Genomic DNA, 19,801 nt, shown 5'->3' on the forward strand with positions numbered 1-19,801 from the left:
CACTTGCTTCTTCGGTGTCTGTTGTAGAAAGAAGAAATTCTGTTTCTCGGTTTACAAGACCAGGCAGGCAGCATCTTACAATCACTTTTTCTGTTAGTTATTTGGAGGAATATAGATCCATATTGAGCTTGTTTAGGAGTCATTGTTTTATTGGAGAAAAAAAATTGAAGTAAAAATATGAGGGGATAAACAAAAGGGTAATATGAGGGGAATAAAGAACAGAAAAAAAAGAATAAAGATTATTTATGAGTTATATTATCATAGAAATAAAAGTATGAATCATAGGTAATTATAGCATATAGAAAATAAATATAAAGATGTGAAGAGTTAAGTTTCAAATGCACTAAAATAGCCTCTAAGATCTTAATTGTCACTAATTATGTCCCACAAAAGTGCACCAATCACTTGATAAAAAAAAGGAACTAAATTTAATACGGTACACTTTTGTCGATCTTAAAAATTTAGTGTACCTCGACTAATGAACCACTTCAAGGTTTAATCCCATAAAAGTAAGTTTTAAAATATAAAGATAAATAATTAAATAGAATAATAAAATTTAATCATATTATGTATTTATTAAAATTTAGTGACTAATTTTTAGTATAAAAGTGCTAAGGGTCAATAATTTTTAAAGACCAAAAATAAAACTTTAAAGCTTTTAAGAATTAAATTGATTTTTTAAAAAATTAGCTATTATGTATCTTAAAGATATATATTAAGATTGTTACTAATAATTTTTTTTAATTTTTTGTTTCAATAAATGTATAATAAATATATTAAAAATTCAATTTTATATTTTACCTATAAATTTTTTTACTTAATAATTTTATTTTATGTTTTTAAGACAAGTTCATTCCTTTTTTAATAATTTAAATGTTAATTCATATTTATTAGTGTAGCTTTCTCAAAGCTTCTATAATGGAGATAATAATTGATTGACACTTATGATAATGAGAATAAATAAATAAAGAAAGTGTTGTAGATCAGAGAGGCACTGTTCTCATAGCTGCTGAATGTGAGTGACATACTGCAAAGCATGAATGAAGGAGAAGACTAGAACATGTGGAAGGCATCAATGACAAAACTTGCTCCAAAAATATGATTGGAAGCAGCAAAGGTTGGTTTTTATAAATTCAAGGACGGTCTCTCTCTCTCTCTCTCTCTCCTCATGCATTTGCTTTACTTAGCAATGCAGGAAATTCCTCCAATACCAAATTGGGAACATTCACCCTTTTGTGTTCCATTGGCTGCCTTGTTTTCAAACTTTGATTTGGACAAATAGACAAGGACAAAACAAGTCCAAGGACCCTTTTTTAAAATAATTATAAAAATAATCATCTAAAAAAATCACACACACACTGCTAAAATTTTTATATATAAATAATTTTAATGTAAAATATAAAATTATTTAATTATTTTAATATTTTTTAAAGTTGTAATAGTATAAAATGTCATTGACGTTTTATAATAAAAATAAAATTTAATTATAAAAGAATAAAATGTCACTAATATTTTATAATAAAAAATTATTTTAATTATTAAAACACAAAATATCATTAACGTTTTGTTAAAAAATATTATTTTAATTAAAAAAACACAAAATGTCACTAACTTCTTGTATATGATTATAGCAATGCTTAACAGAGTTTGATTTATCATGGAGAATTTTACTCTTAATAATACAATATTAAAAAAAAAAAGTTCCACACACATATATAATTTAAATGTTTTTATAAATTTAAATCTTATTGATATAAAAATAAATTGTGATTTTATTTTTAAAAAATAAAAATTTGTTTTCAGATTTTCATTTAAGCCTAAATATATTGTATTTGTTTTTACTTTCATGTTCATAAATTATTTTTCCCAATATTACTTGTAAGAGGTTATGTCGGGCTCATTTTTTTTTATATGAAAATAATAATGATATAATGCAATGAAATAGACGGATGAATAAAAAATTTACTGCTTGGTGTCAATATAAATCGTAATCTGTGTTTTACTATCTTCAATCATTTTTTATTTTTTTTCATCAAAATAATAAAACGCAACTTCCGTTTTATTGTTTTCACGTTTTATTTTTTTGAAACAACAAAACGCGACCTGCATTTTTTGGGTGTCAGATTTTTTTGAATACAAACCCAGGTTGCGTTTTTAAGGTGTTAGAAATTTTTTTAGAAAACTTAAAACTCAGGTTGCGTTTTTAAGAGAAAAATTATTTTAATCAAGAATGTGTCTGTGTATTTTTGAAAACGATGATAATGATTGTTATTGGTGCTGTTTGTTATCTGTTTCTTTGTATTATGGAGACAATGATAATTGTTGCTATATTCTGTTGTGAAGTTTAAGTATTTGAAAAATTAATAAAGTTTAAAAATCATGTTTGAAAAAAAAATATTTTTTTTTATTTTATTTTAGTAAAAAAACTTCCGTAATTGTAAATATTTTTTACAGTTACTTGTGTAAAAAAAGTTGGATTAGGTGAGATTGAAATTATAGAAAATGTTGGAGATTATACCAAACACATACGAAAGAGAAACACATTTCGTGCACTGAATGACCTAACAAATACAAAAGATATATACTCAAAATATATATTAATAATTAATAATATATATTTTATACTCATTCATTCATATTTTTAATATATATTTTATATTAATAATTAATTTTGATATTCACCTAATATAATTATAAATTATTTAATACAATCTTATTTTATTTATGTGTCCTCATCTATCACTGATTAACTTAGATATGATCATGTCATGTATGATTATTTTAAGATGAGTAGATAAGTGCGGCTTTTCTTGGATTTATGGGAACTATGCATAGCTCAACATATTAATTAATTAATTAGCCCTCCCTCATATATAATATACAAATCAACAATATATTATCTTCAGTGAATGCTCCCAAAACAGTAACATATAATAAAAAGAAAATATTTGTCTTAAATTCACCTAGCTTTTGGCCTCTTCAATGCCTCAAGTGTCAAATTGATTTGAAACCACAGCAAAGATATAGGGATACTGAACCTTTTTATATATGTGCATATTTATGTGTGTACAAAAAATGACAATAATGATGGGAAAACCCAACATATACATTATTGATCGATAGATAGATTCTCTATCTTGCTTTGAAGCAATTTAATTATTAAAACTTACACTTTTCTGCTGCCCAAATTTCCGCACACATGCAAAAGCTGTTTGTGCCTCTTCTCTCTACCAATGCTATCAAACTTTCTACATAAGAAAGAAAATATTTATAGTGCTTTCACTCTCTCTCTCTCTCTCTCTCTCTGAAAAGATCATGCTACACTTGAGAACAATGATAAGCAACACTATGACTCATCTCTCATGGAGCCAATGCAATATAATTATGGGATAAAGCTTTTAGAAATGAAATTATCAGTGGTGGGTCCAAAAGGTCCATTAGGGTTTGTGTGGTAATTGGCCAAGTATAAATAAGATAGAGTTCTTTTTAAAAATTATTTTCTAATGATCTCTTTTCTATCAATAAGAGAAGTGATTAAATCCTGTTAATATATAGTTCTTTCTACTTTTCAACCAATTGTTTGCTCCTAAAATTGAAATTGAGCTTGCCTTCATTACCTTTAACACTATAATATACCTCAATTAGTGCTTCAATAAGAATACTTGTTTTTATTGTTACATCAGTTGAGATTTAAATTCGAGACTTCTAAATAAAAAAGAAGAATACCTATTATATAAGCTACAATTTATTGACTAATAATAATATTTATCTAATAGATAAAAAATAGGACACAAATTATTAAAAATCAAAATAAAAACCAAATTTTTCTAATCTATGTACCTTTGCGGTATATTTTTCTTCCCAACCTTAATATTTGTTATTAGAAACCAATTTTTTTTAAAAGAAAAAATAAAGAATGATACATCTAATATCATATTTATTGAGTACATTATTATTTTATTCATAAATGCTCAGATTGATAATTATTTTACAAATAAATAAAATTAAATTTATACTTATAAAAGATGATCAAATTATTATTTATACTATCAATAAAAATTTAAAATAAAAACAAATTTGTTTATAAATAAATTTAATATTTAGATACTCTTTCATGTAGAAATCACATAGACAACATATAGTTTCACTTATTTGCAGAGTTATTTTTTAGGGGGTAAAAATTGTTAGAATATAATTAGATCAATTAGGATCAATTAGTTATAATTTTCTTAGTATCTATAAATATTTTTTTATATTGTATCATTTTAGACAATTTGAATAGACAAATTGAATACACTCAATAATGCACAAATCTTTTTTTCTAGTTTAATATCTTGTTTCTAACATGGTATCAGAGCCATAGTATCTTCCTTGAAGAGGATTGATTGTTTTCTTTGCGGTGAAATCACTGTAGTTTTTGTATTTTTTATGCCATTCTTCTTTTCCTTTTGTCACCCTTATGATGCTTTTTCACTTCACCGACTAGCTTATTCTTTCCATCTTGTGTCTTTTCGAGTCGAATGTTCAAACACCAATGTCATCCGCTATTTTCCTCTTCTCATGAAGAAATCATATCGTTTTTGCTCTCTTTCGGCAGTTCCGTCTGCGTTCTCTCGTGGTAGTTCCGTTTGCGTTCTCTCGTGGCAGTTTCGTTTGTGTTCTCTCGTGGCAGTTTTGTTTGTGTTCTCTCATGGTAGTTTCGTTTGCGTTTTGTCTATGTTTCTTTGTGGCAGTTCCGTCTGCGTTTTGTCTGTGTTTCTTTGTGGCAGTTTCGTCTGCACTTCCTTCAGAAAGCGACAGTTCCGTCTGCGCTTTCTTCATATTAGCGGCAGTTACGTCTGCGCTTCCTTCAAATTAGCGGCAATTCCCTCTGCGCTTCCTTCAGACAAGCGGCAGTTCCGTCTGCGCTTCCTTCAGACAAGCAGCAGTTCCATCTGCGCTTTCTTCCGGCAGTTCTGTCTGCCCCGTTTTATGAGTTTATGCAATTTTTTTCCTCTTTATTTCGTTGTTTTAAATAAGTTTCAAACTCAAGTTATCACTTGAGTTTGAGGGGGATGTTAGAATATAATTAGGATCAATTATGAACAATTAGTATTATTTAATATATCTGAATATTTATTATAGAAGATTACGTCTTTATTATTATAATTCTCTTAGTACCTATAAATATCTTTTTATATTGTATCATTGTAGACAACTTAAATAGACAACTTGAATATACTCAATAATACACAAATTTTTTGTTTAATTTAATCTTTTATTTCTAACAAAAATAACAAATCAAAAATAAAAAACAGACAATAAAATAGTGGGTGCATGTGGGTCCAAGTTAAGGAGGCAAGTGAGGGAGGGAATCGTGCATACTGCAAAGTGAGCCATAGACCACCATACATAGACCATACGCCATAGCCACTTAGTTTGATAAAAAAATTTATGAGATGTTTATATTTTTTAGAAGTATAAACTTTTTATTTTATGTTTGATAAATTAAAAATATTATATATTTATATTTATAAATTTACAAAAATAGAAATACTTTTAAAAATATTGAAAATAAAAAATTTTAAATATAATTTATGTTTATTAAGATTGAAAAATTAATATAATTTTATATATTAATTAATATTTAATTTAATTTTTATGTTAATATTTATTATAATATTTTTAAAATTTTTAAAATTATTTTATTAAATATATATATTGTTGTTTGTATTTATTAACATTTATTTTTAATTTAATCTATTAAGTATAAATATTATAATTTTTAAAATATTATTTTTTAAAAATTAATTTTTATAAACTACTCTTAAAAATTAAAAATTTTCTGTTAGACTTGTCACATTATTTGCGCAAATCTACATCCAGTCTCTTTTCTACGATTGCGACTACTCTCTTCTTTTTACTATTTCTTACCTTATCAGTTATTTTTTTATCCAATCCTACCCTTCTGTCTCCTTCAATATTACCAGAGTTTTTTTTTAATGCTGCTAACTCAAACTGAAACTACAAAAAAACTCCCAAAAATAATTAAAGGTGATAAACCATTCCATCACAAAAACAACCATTAATTATTCAAAAATGAAAGTTGATTTTGTCCATCTAATACAATCACTTTTTTAAAAAAAAAAATATTTGTTATGTGTAAAAAAAAAAAAGAAATCACTCAAACATTTATAAGTGTTTGATAATGATACCTACTAACTAAAGAGTCTTTTTTTTAATTACGAGTTTTATTCTCACTAACAACATTCTTTGAGAGTAATCTAGTTAAATTTTGAATATGAAACATTTAGTAATAATTTAAACCTTAAGTATACCCTATTCTTCTATTATGAATGAATAAATTTCAACCAAATGCAAAATCAGACTCCAAAAAAATATTATTATCATACCCGATATCATAAATAAATTCAAAATCCCTTCTCTATAATACACAACTATAATAAATTTATTAAATATATATTTTTTTTAGGGCAAAACACTATAATAAGCCAATGCTAGGTCGAAATTACGTAAATAAGCCAAAACCAAAATCGTTTCAGTAATGAGCCAAACCATATATTTATATAATTCGAACCACAATAGTTCGAACTCCATTCGTTAATAATTCGAACCAATGCGGTTCGAATTACAGAGAGAGATGCTGATTCAAGTAAATCGAACCAAGCTGGTTCGAATTACAGAGAGAGAAGGTGCATCATATAATTCGAACCAGGCTGGTTCGAATTATAGATAAGCTGCATCAAGTAATTCGAACCAGTATGGTTCGATTTAGTGGTAGACAAAGCAAGGGTGCACATGGTATGCCACGTCCTGGAGTGTGATCGTGCACTCTCCGAACGGCATATGAAACGTGTGCGTTTTCGGACGCCATCGCTCGACGAATGCACTGACAAGGGTCTCGTCTAACTGGAACCATCTATCGTTCAGCCTTGCAAGATGGTATAGACCGGCCATCTGCAAGTAAGGAATGTATCTGTCATCCAGTCGCATGCCCTGCTGCCGTCGCATGCTCCTGATGCATCGCTGAGGCTGCGCATGAAATGTACAACTAAACCGCATAAATATACATGAACAAGAACTACATGCAAAACAAACCCATAGACCGCACAAGTAAACTGCTAACATAAAACAACTTAAGTAGAACCACTAACATAAAACAGCTTAACTAAAACCGTTAACATAAAACAGCTGGCATAAAACAACTAACACAAATCACTAACATAAAACAACTAACAGAAACCACTTACATAAAACAACTAACATAAACCACCAACATAAGAAACCAACATAAACCACCAACTATGGGTGGAAACAGGCCAGGCCAGGCCAGGCTTTGCTCTTAACAGGCCTGGCCTGTCATACAGTTGATTGGCCTGAGCCTGGCCTGCAGCCTGTTATAGGCTCTTTATAAAGTACTAGGCCTGGCCTGTTATTCAGCCTGACCTGGCCTGAAGCCTGTTAAAAGGCCTGATAATTTTTTTTACAAAAATAAAAATATTATTTAAAATTTTTTTTTTTAATAAAAATAGTTATATGTAATATGTCATATATTTAATATTTATAAAAAATTTTACACTTTTAACATATTTAAAATATACAAAAATATTTATAATAAAATATAATAAATTTAAAATATCCCATAATTTTATTAATAATAAATAATTATTTATATATTTAATTATATTTTAACAGGTCCAGGTAGGCCTGACAAGCCTATAAGGCTAATTAGTAAGCCTGGGCCCGGCCTATTAATGTATTAAGGCTTTTAAAAGAGCCTGGGCCTGTACCTATTTTATAACAGGCCAGGCCAGGTTAGGCCAAACACAGGCCAGGCTGCAGGTTCCTGGCAGGCCGCTTGGCCTTTTTTCACCCCTACCACCAACATAAGAAACCAACATAAACCACTAGCTTAAAAGAGCTAACATAAAACAACTAACATAAACCATTAACATAAACTACTAACATAAACCATCAACATAAACCACTAACATAAACCACTAACATAAACCACCAACTAAACCACCATCTAACCCGCATGCAAAACCACTAAGATGCAACTTCTCTATAATTCGAACCAGCCTGGTTCAAATTATATGATGCACCTTCTCTCTCTCTAATTCGAACCAGCTTGGTTGTAATTCGAACCGTATTGGTTCGAATTATTAACGAATGGAGTTCGAATCATTGTGGTTCGAATTATATAAATATATGGTTTGGCTCATTACTGAAACGATTTTGGTTTTGGCTTATTTACGTAATTTCGGCCTAGCATTGGCTTATTATAGTGTTTTGCCCTTTTTTTTAGATGTGTTACAAAAGCTAATGTAATTGATACTATTGTTTTAACTCATAAAAAATTTAGTTCTCCTATAATTATTCTTTTTCTTTTAACTAACAAAGAAGTATCTATTTCAGTTGCTAAAAATATTAGAAGATAATTTTTTACAATTTTATCATAAAATTGTAAAGTTTTATCTACATCAAATAAATATAACTGTCTAATTCCATTATCTCACATGGTTAATCTTAATCTACACATGATACATAATAATGTTAAAATTTAAGTAACTTAAATGATCAATAATTAAAAAATTTATATTATTGTAGTTAATAAAAAGTATCCTTCATGTCTAGTACTATTTTAAAAATAGTTTGGTCTTAAAATATTGATTATACAAAATAATTAGTTTTACTGATTGTCATAAAAATAATTAATCCTCATAAAGGGGTTAAAAAAATTTATGGGAGTATGTCATATGTTTAATATGTAATTACTTATGCCGTTATGCTGAAATAACTATGTAATTACTTATTCTAATCAAATCAAATCATTAATATAATTGATTACTTATAATTAATATGGTCTAATAAATTATTAAATAATTTTATATTTATCTCAATAAAATTAAATAAATAATTAATTATAACACTTTTATAAATTATTAATAAAAATATTTAAGACAAAAAAATTAATACAAATTAAAATAAAATTAACTCATTTATTCTAGTCAAATCAAATAATTAATGTAATTCATTAGTTATAGTTAATGTGGTCAAATAAAATATTAAAAATATAATATTTATCACAATTTAATTAATTAATTAATTAATTAATGTATTTAAATAAATTAAATAAAATAATAACTCAGGAAATACTTTAAAGAACATGCCACATCAATTATGTTATTAATTAAAAAAATCCAATTTTGGTAATATATAATAAATAAATATGTAAATAATTTTATCATTTATTAGTTCTACATATTAATTAATGCATATAAATTCATTTAGAAATGTTATTGACTATTGAGAGATGAGAAAATCATAATTCCTTCGTTGGGTGACAATTGAAAATTAAAAAATATGGAAATACAATCATCAATTAAATATTCAAACACAATATTTTATTTTTAAAAATTACACACATACACACATATATATATATAGAAGTATATAATTCTCCATTTTTATTTCAATTTGGGATAAGTAATATAAATAAAAGTATAGGCAAAGTCAACTTTTATACTTCCACGGTTAAATAAAAATTAATTTTATAAATAGTTCAAATAAGTGGTATGGAATAATAAATAGGTTGTGAAACAACTATATATTATTAATTTATTATCCACCGTTATGAATAAATCAATAAATAGGTTGTGAAGCACGCACAAAGGTACAGGCATGGAATTGCATAATAATAATAATAAAAAGAAAAATGAAATATATTAATAAATAATGTTATCCCTTATCTTTCACATATCCAGTATCCATTCACTTCTACGAAAAGAAATGAGATTAAGAATAAATGGAAAGTGTAAAAGTCAACAAGACGCAGAGTTTAGTTTAAATGGTAGACCCTAAAAAAGGAAAAGAATTATGCCTTAAAAGTACCACCGAATCAGCTTCAAACCACCACAAGACAAAGGTGTCCATGCGAACACAAATCAATAAAAATATTTACTTAACTTTCTTTCATTTCATAGCTAAGCCCTTTCCTCATATAGCTAAAGTCTTGGTCCAAACTCCAACCTTTAAATCCCCCCCTTACTTAACAAGTAAGCAAATATATATATAAAAATCTACAACATTTTCTAATTTCATGTTATTATTAGTTAATCATTTTTAAATAACAATAATATTGCGCATTCATATTTTTTTTATAAATTAAATCTAACTCAATTAAATAATAAAATTTAAAATAATACTAACTATAATTATTTTTGTTATATTAAACTAATTTAATTAGATTTAATTAACAAAAAAATAAATATGTAGTATTATTCTTTAAATAAATATATTAGAAACAATCTAACACTTTAAATATTTAATTTATATATATATAATTAAAATTTTAACTACAATAACAACAAAAAAATTTTATCCCACTAAATGAGGTCGGTTACATGAATCAAACGATATCATTGTGTTCTATCATGTATCATGTCTACACATATACCGTTAATTTTAACTAATATTTTTGAATTATTTATTAACAAGATCCACATTAAAATGATGACATATAAAATCTATTGAGACTACAAAACAATCAATATGGTCCTGACTTGAGTAGTGACGTAATCTTGGGGTGATATATAAAATAAATATTAAAATTGAACTGCCCAGGGCATATATGTCCAAATAAAAACGTAAAAATAAAATAAATTAAAATATGACAACTCGCCTAAATAATATTAATAAGCATATTCACATCCTCATGTGTTGTTTTTTCATATCATATGAATGTTTTGTCCACTATTCATATCAAAATATCACATGCTAATACTAAACCTCTTCCTCTGTTAGCTTCTCTTCAATTCTCACCTCCCTTTTTTTCTTCACATTGTTCTTCTTCATGATAATTACACCCACAAAAAAATAATGGCCTCTTCAGAAATATACTACCCTAATTTGCAAGCTCTAACACAAGAAGAATTGGCTGAACTTGACCCAATCATAAAAAAATATCACATTTTCAATGATCCCTCCCCAAACACCTGCACTTCGATAATAACCTACCGGATCGAAGCTCCGGCGAACGCGGTATGGCCGTTCGTCCGAAGCTTCGAGCATCCCCAGAAGTACAAGCACTTCATAAAGGGGTGCAATATGAGAGGAGATGGCGGCGTTGGCAGCATCAGGGAGGTCACCGTCGTTTCGGGCCTCCCAGCATCAACTAGTACTGAGAGGCTCGAAATTTTAGACGATGACCTCCACATACTGAGCTTTAAGGTAGTTGGAGGCGAACATCGCCTCCAAAATTACCGCTCGGTAACGTCGGTGAACGAATTCAACGTAGGAAACAGGGCTTATACAATTGTTTTGGAGTCTTATATTGTGGATATACCACAAGGGAACACCGAAGAAGATACCAAGATGTTTGTTGATACCGTTGTTAAGCTCAACCTTCAGAAACTTGGTGTGGTTGCCATGGCTAGTTGACAAATATTGCGTGGACAATAATAATAAAAGGTTTTTAATTTAGTTTTATTTTAGAATTTCTGAGTTCATATAGGTTCGTTAGCATAAATTAATGCAAGGTCATTCCTGCAATTTTCTATTGTTTCTGTCTCCCCTTTTAATTCTTCTTCATGAAAAAAAAAACAGCAATATATAGTTTTACTTAGCTTTATACCATTTCTTGAATTTTGTTAGATAACTAAGCTTTTTTTTTTTTAATGTAACACAGTAAAAATTAACTACCAAATTAATCGGTATATATTTATATATAAATATGTGATATTTAATTTATTTTTAATATATATTTTATATTTCAACATGTATATTATATTGTCTTTAATTTTTTTTTTCATTGGCATGCATTGCTGCAATTTTGAAATAAGGAGTGTTAAAAGGTCAGTAATTTTTGTATTTTATAATAATTAATAATATTTTTAATAGTGTAAAATTATATTTAATAATAAGAGATCACTCGTTTTTTTTAATAGTTAAATGCTAACTACAAAATATAAAAAATACTGATTCCTTATACTATCTGTTTTGAAATATAAGATTTTGCTTTGCATTACACCCTAATAAGATGGGAATGAATGGTTGAATAATATTATATTTCGCCTTCTTTCCACTCAAGAAAGTAATTGAGTGTGAGATGAGGAAGAAGAATAATAATGTTGACCATGATCTATTAAATTGACAGATATTTGTGATCCTACCAAAAACTAATTTGACCATCACTTTGGAAATGTGACATGCAATGTGCTTGCATTTGCATAGTTGTATTATTTAATGGGCTTCTAGGCTATAACTTATTTGTGATCCCACCAAAAAAAATTTGATACTCACTTTGGAAAGGTGCCATGCAATGTGCTTGCATTTGCACGGTACTATAGCAGTATTAATTAATGGGCTTTTAGGTTGTAACTTTTTTGGGCTTTCAAGTACTTGAATTCGAAAAATTATATTATATAATATAAAAAAAATTCAGTTTTACCAATAAAATTTAGTACTAGTTATTTGAATCATTTATTCAAATAATATAATATATTATTGACACACATGTTAAATTAATGAGTAGTTTCCCATTGGGGCCCTCCTTTTTTCTTTTTTTTTCCACTTATTTTTTTAATATTATTTTTTATTTTTCACAGTATTTTCAAATTCAATAGTCCAAACTAAAAAATGATAATGTTAATGAGCTAGATTAATTAGTTAGTTAAAGACTTTTTGTGCCACTAAATGTCAAAAGTCAACAGCAAAGACCACATTAAAAAAAAATTGTGATGATTTGTGATTATAATTTGCAGAATGAATTTTTTTTTCATTTGTTTTTTTTTTCAAATTGATGTTGTTAAATATTTTTAGAAAATGTACGTGAGGCAATAACATTAAAGAAAAAAGTAAGATGATTTATTTCCCATCATTTGACAACATGTGAATGAGAGCATCTATGATTAATTATTTATTGATTTCAAGCTATGCTAACTGAGTAACAGGCTAATAATTCAATATTCCATCGCTCCTATGCTCCCTATTTTTTTTAAGACTGATTAAATTAAAGTCCACGTTATTGATTGAGCCTCGTGTTATCGGTAATTAAGGTTTTATAATTGTAGGAATACTATCCAAACTTTTTATTTTTTAAGCTACCGACAAAAAATGCTAATGTAAATGGGCTTGAACCATTCTTCCTTGGGTTTCAACAAGATGGACAATGCCTTACATAGGAAGACTAAGACAAAGCTAACTCATGACACAAAAAAAAAATAATAATAATAATAACTTTGGTCGAATAATTAGTTTAGAAAAAAAGATAAATGGATCCTTATCCTTTTAATTTGGTATTTAAGGTTTCGAAAATTTAAAAAAGTATTTAAGTTTTTTATTTTTTTAAAATTTAGATATATTGATTTTTTATGTTCATTTGGGTCTGTCAAGTTCAAAAAAAATCAAACGTTATTTCTGTTGTACTAACTTGATTGATACGGATGTATACGTGAGAGAGTTTTTAAAATTAGACAAATTAAACTTAGGAATCGATATATCCAAAATTTAAAAAGATCAAAAATTTAAATGTATTTTTAAATTTTCAGAGACTTAAATATCCGCAAACTGAAAAATTAGAGATCAATTTTTTTATTAGTTTATTTGTCCACTCAAATAATAATCACTTTGTACATACAATAATCTATTAGCATGTAAATCCTTAAATAAAGCACAAATTTTATGATAAATTAATTTTTAATTTGTCAAACTAAAAAATACCATAAAAAAAAAAACTAAAAAAAGCTCTTTATTAAGACTAAAAAAAATAAAAATAACCTTAATAATATATCCAAAATTGACATTATTTGATTCGAAATTTATGAGTTCGGTTAGATCAGATGATACCGGTGGGTGACAACCAGTAACAAGTGGTGGGAAGTTTTAGGATATTAAAAAGAGAAGTAAATAGGTAATTTCAAAATTCTCTCTGGTGCAAGTGAGATTTGAAGTCCAGTACTTTATATATAATAACCTCATAAAGAATTCTTAGAATTTCTAAGTTCATTTGAAATTATTATTCCAAGGAAGTATTTTATGTGAAATCAATTAAATGCCCTAAAAAATTACATTACCTTTTAAAATTATCTCACCCACACAAAACATTGGTGTACCAATCTAATGTACTTTGGTTATTGCTTTTAAATATTAATCAAACAAAATAAAATTCTCGTTTATAAATTAAAGAAAAGATGTAATATTAGAGAATCAATATTATAGCAGTCAATTTTTGCCAATGTTATAACAAATTATCAAACAAGTTTATTATGAAATCTACTAAAAAATAAATTTTTATTGAATTTAAATTTTAAATTTTTTAATTGAGTTTTAGATATTTTTATTTTAAAAATTTTGAATATTCTTTTTCTTAAGTTGAATATTAGCTGCAATGTTGGTTTTTAACTTTTTTTTTGTATATTATGCAAAACTTTATTCGGGGGAGGGGAGAGAGTTTTAAGATTATGCTAACTTTATTTAAGGTTGAATTATTATTTTTTTTAAGTAAAAGTCTTTTTTTATTTTTAACCATTTATTCGATAGACATTACGTTCCTAAATAATTATAAAAGTACAAATCGATTCTCATTCATTTTTGTATTTGTTCAATCCATCTTCTGAGATCAGTTGACAGCAAGTCAATATTGACGTGTCAGATAATTGTATCTATGTGACTTTGTCTTTTTTGTAATAGGAACAAATCGCTCTCTGAGTCCATTAATCTTCGATCTCTCTCCTCTACTTCACTCATTCTCTTTCTCTGCCATCGCCTCCTCCCTCTCCCTTTGAAACTCACTCTCCCTCCTCTTCTCCCTCTTTCTTCATTGCTTCTCTCAATTCCAAAATTCTAACACCCCCACCCAACACTCCCAATCCGTCTCACCGTCTCTCTGAAATCATCATAAAAATTATCACCACCACAATCATCATCAAATCACCGTATTCACTTCTCTTCATCATCATCACAATCATTATCGTCATCAATAATATTATTATAAAAATCCAAAAATTCAAAAATAAAAACATAATCACACTAAAGAAATATCCTGGTCACTTGAAAAAAAAATTCATTTGTTTTTCAAAAAAATTACAAAAAAAAGTAAAATTTAAATATTAAAATAAATGAAACTCATGATGTTGTTGTGATGGTAATGGTAGTGGTGAATAATGAAGAAAAATGAGAAAGTAAAAAAAAATGTGGTGGAGTGGCAAAGAGGGAGGATTGGAGGGAGAGGGAGGAGTGTGAGTGCGGTGGCGGTGGAAAAGAGGGAGGAGAAGAGAAAGAAAGAGTTTTAAAGGAAGGAGATGGTTGAAGAGTTTAGTGAGCGATTTGTCTCTGTTACGAAAGAGGCGTTATCTGAGACATCAGCTTTAATCTATTGTTAATTGGTTCTAGCGGATAGATTGAACAAATACAAAAGTGGATGGGGACCGATTTGTGTTTTTATAATTGTTAGGGGCACAATATCTATCAAATAAATGGTTAAAGACCGAAAAGAATTTTTATTTAATTTTTTTTATTAGATGAGGTAGACAATTCTAAGTAATATATAACATCACAAATTTATCCAGCATTATATACTAATACACATAATACTTTAAACATTCTTATAATTAGTTAATTATGCTAATGGATGTAAAGTAATAGAACTTAAAAATAAGGCTCAAAGTTAGGCCCACGCCTTTTTTTCAATCATGAGGCCCACATATCATAGATATGGTTTTGTCATTTATGAGAAATGGGTAGCATTTTTCTGACACACTGATCCAGTTAATGGCCTATCATAGTAAAAGGTTTATACATGGCCCATATCATATGCATCATGATCTTTGTCTTCATGTCTTGTAAGATCAGTTCATTATTTAATTTAATGAACCAACCAACCAAACAACACTGACCGAAAGAACCGGAAGAGATGATAATGGAAAAGTCAAAAAAGTAATAATAGTTTCCTTAGATCTTCTCCACAAAAAGAAAGTGGGGGAATTTAGTGACAATTACCCCCTTTTTTTCACCGATGACATTTATTCTATCATCATAAAAAAGGACTCATATGATAACATTAGATTTCACGTTAGATTTCCTTCCCCTTCAGAGCTTTTGAATTCCAATGTAAACAAAACAAAAATAATTGTTCAATAACCCAATGTTTGGATATAGAAAGAAATTAACAACAAAGAAAATGAAGAAAAAAAGCAAAAAGTGAGAAAAGGAAAAAAAAATAATTATATTAAAATTAAAAAGATAAAGTATATTTTTTGTCTTTTAAATTTGTTAAAAATTTTAAAAATATCCCTAAATTTTATTTTGTTTAAAAAAATTTTTATTTGTATCAAATATATCTCTGACGATTAATTTTTCAAAAATTTTAGAATTAATTTAGTAACAACTTCACAAGAACTACCTTCAACACAAGCAAATTAGACATAATTATTATATATTATTGTTAGATTGGTTCTAAACTTTTTAAAATTTTAGCTATTAAGAATATATTTAAAACTTACGAATATTTTTAAATTTTTTAACAAATTTTAAAAACAAAAAATATATTTTATCTAAATTAAAATAATTTTTGTATTAATTGTTTGTTATCAAGAACAAAAATATTATAAAGGTACAGGGCTATTATAGTGATGATAAGTATTTACCCATTTTCTCTTCATTTGATAGTAGACAATAACTTTTCATGTGGGCACACTATTTTTCTTCTCTCATTTTTTTTTCTCAACCAAACAAAAAAAAAATCCTTTTTCTACCAATTTTCTTCCTCATTTCTTTCTTCTCTGTCTATATTGATCCAAATAAAGACTAAACTTTTAATACTTTATACTAGATTTTATACTAAATTTTATAAAGGCATAGACCTTATTATAATCATTTTTCCCCCTTTCCTTTCTTTCTAAGTTATTGTAATTTCCCTTGTCTAACCTAGACCGAGGCCAACAAACACCAATATCAGAAACAGCATTCAGAATATAACCAGAAAAATACTTGGAAACTCTCATGCAAAGATAATAATTCTTTGCTCTTATACTTTTGATTCATTATTACATGTCACTTTTCGGATGATTAAAATAATTAATAAAAAATAGAAGAGCTAATATGACACATGCAAAATATGAAGGTCAGACATATATAGATATAATAGCGGAGAGAAAAAATCTTGAAGAGAATGAAGATCTCTTTTTATAGATAATTAGATGTTTATCTAGTAAAATATATTATTTTATTTTTATTAATTTTTAAAAATGTATTATACATTTCTATTTAGTTTATTTTCTTCATACAAAGGCCTCTTGGCCATATAATAATACCATACTGCTACAAGGTTTAAAGGAATAATAATTTTAATATTTGCATAAAAACGTAACCAAATTGAAAAATAAAAGTACTAAATGTATACTAAATATATTAAAAATCAATCAATAAATTAACTATTATGTATTTATATATTTATACATATTGATTCATACATATAGTTATTAAATAATCAGTTACGAAAATAATCAAACATAAAATTGTAAAATAATTAAATTTGCGATAGACTAATAATCAAACTTATTTACAGTAATCAAATAAATATAACTATGAGATATTAAATACATATTTTTGTATTGAGTGACTGATATGATATTTTGTGTATATTTAACATAATTGATTGAAAAAATATATACTAGAGTAATAAGAATTATAATAATATAATTTATTTATATTTTAAGTTATAAAAATTTTAATATCATATTATATAAAAAAAATTATATTTATATTTTTTTATAAATATCTTTTGTATATTTTTTATTTATGGTATACAAGATTAATATTTTATCTTTTCTCATTTTTTTATCAATTACTCTAAAAAATAAAAATGAAAAATATACAAAAGTAATGTACACAATGCAGAGATAATACATATAATATTACTCTAAAATAAACTATAATCTTCAAATAAGATTATTTGAGTTTAATTATCTTTTAAATAAAAAAATGTTGAGACATTATTCTTCGTTAACAATTTCCTTTCTCATCATATGCTTTGGAGAAAACGATTTAGCTAAAGATATAAATATAAAAACAAAACTTTTCTATTATAAAAATGTAAAGCTTTTTCAGCAGTAATCCACAATGCTTAAGCATAGTATATACTAATGTAACAAAGTCCATTTTTTTTAAACATTAAAATGAAGAAATTTTTTTATATCTATACATACTAATATATGTACCCATGTAATGCACATAAATATTTATTTCTTTAAATTTATATCTAAAATATATTTTAAAAAATTACCATAAACATATTTAATTATATAAAAAATTATATTTTTTACAATTTATACAACAACAACAACAACAACAATAATAATAATAATAATAATAATAATAATAATAAATTGATTATACCTTCAATGTCTTATATGGGTTTTAAATTTTTTTTAATTGTAATAATTCAACTAATATACATTCTATTTAAGGATTATTTATAGTCATACCGAGAAGTTATTTTATTTGTGATTTTGTATAAAATAAAATTTGAAAATATTTAATATTATTAAAAATATTCTTTTTTTTCTTAATAGTTGTATGCTTCGAAAATGTTGATGCATAGATAGTAAAAAAAAAAACCAACAAAATAAAATCATACTCAATATATCAAAAATAAATCTCAAAATAAATGTCCTAACTAACCATGGACTTCCAACAAAGAAAAAATAAAAAATATTATTTTATTATTTTATTATCAAAAGTTAATTTAAAAATTCTGTTTAACAAATTAATATATTTATCTCTTAAAGCGAGTTTATATATTTAATTATAATATTTTTATGATTAAAAAATTATTAATTAATGATATAATAATTTATTTTTGTATTTAATAACAAATAATTATAATTATGTATAGTTGTAGTATAATTTATATAATTTAAATTTAGTATAATTAGTAACAAATTAGATTATTACGTTTCTCTTAGTAATATAATCAATTATATTTCTACACAACATTTGAACAATATTATTTGAAAATAAATTATTTGAAACCAATATTTGTAAACCATTATAGGGTACCACGGTTTTTTTAATGTTGCATTTGTGAAGAAATCGTTATACGTCGTGGTTTTTTCTTTGTTCAGCTCATTCAAAAACTGCTATAGAATATAGCAATTTCTACTCGCACGTTATTTTAACGTAAACCATTACACTTTTGTAGTAGTTTACGTGTAATTCCTAATCCATTGTCTCCCTAGCGGGATCCTTATAAAAATTACATTTACATCTTCATTGTTCAAATATTATATTTTGGTAATATTGATTTCCAAACAATTTATTTCGATAATTTGTCCATTAATTAATTTAAAGCATTATACATGCATTTTAACTTAATAATATACACGTTCTTTTCATAAGTATAATGTTTTTAAGATTAAAAAATAGTATTTTAGTTAATGATATAATAGAGAACATTAAAATAAAATTATACCTAATATATCAAAAAATAAAATCTTAAAATAGTACCTTAAATTAAACAAACTATTAATTAATAATATAATAATTTAATTCTCTAATCTAAAAATAAATAATGATGTATAATTATAATATAATTTGTATAATTTATATTTAATATAATTAATATTAAATTAAAATATTATATTTTTTTAATAATATAATTATATATGTTTCTACTATTAATTGATTTAAATTATTAATACATACATTTTAATTTTAATAATATATAAATATTATCTTTTTTTATAATAAGATATTAATATCCACATTCATTAAATAATATTGGTTATGAATATTATATAAT

The 19,801-nt window shown here is 25.8% G+C and overlaps 1 protein-coding gene across 1 annotated transcript; it reads left to right on the forward strand.

Moving 5' to 3' along the window:
* Positions 1-10,871: 10,871 nt before the first annotated feature.
* Positions 10,872-11,618, forward strand: LOC130936765 (abscisic acid receptor PYL2-like). The gene has a single exon (XM_057866919.1). The coding sequence runs from the start codon at positions 10,882-10,884 to the stop codon at positions 11,440-11,442; it is 561 nt and encodes a 186-aa protein (XP_057722902.1). The 5' UTR covers positions 10,872-10,881; the 3' UTR covers positions 11,443-11,618.
* Positions 11,619-19,801: the final 8,183 nt, after the last annotated feature.

The sequence above is a fragment of the Arachis stenosperma genome, chromosome 6 (assembly GCF_014773155.1).
Source record: "Arachis stenosperma cultivar V10309 chromosome 6, arast.V10309.gnm1.PFL2, whole genome shotgun sequence".
Lineage (NCBI taxonomy): Eukaryota > Viridiplantae > Streptophyta > Magnoliopsida > Fabales > Fabaceae > Arachis > Arachis stenosperma.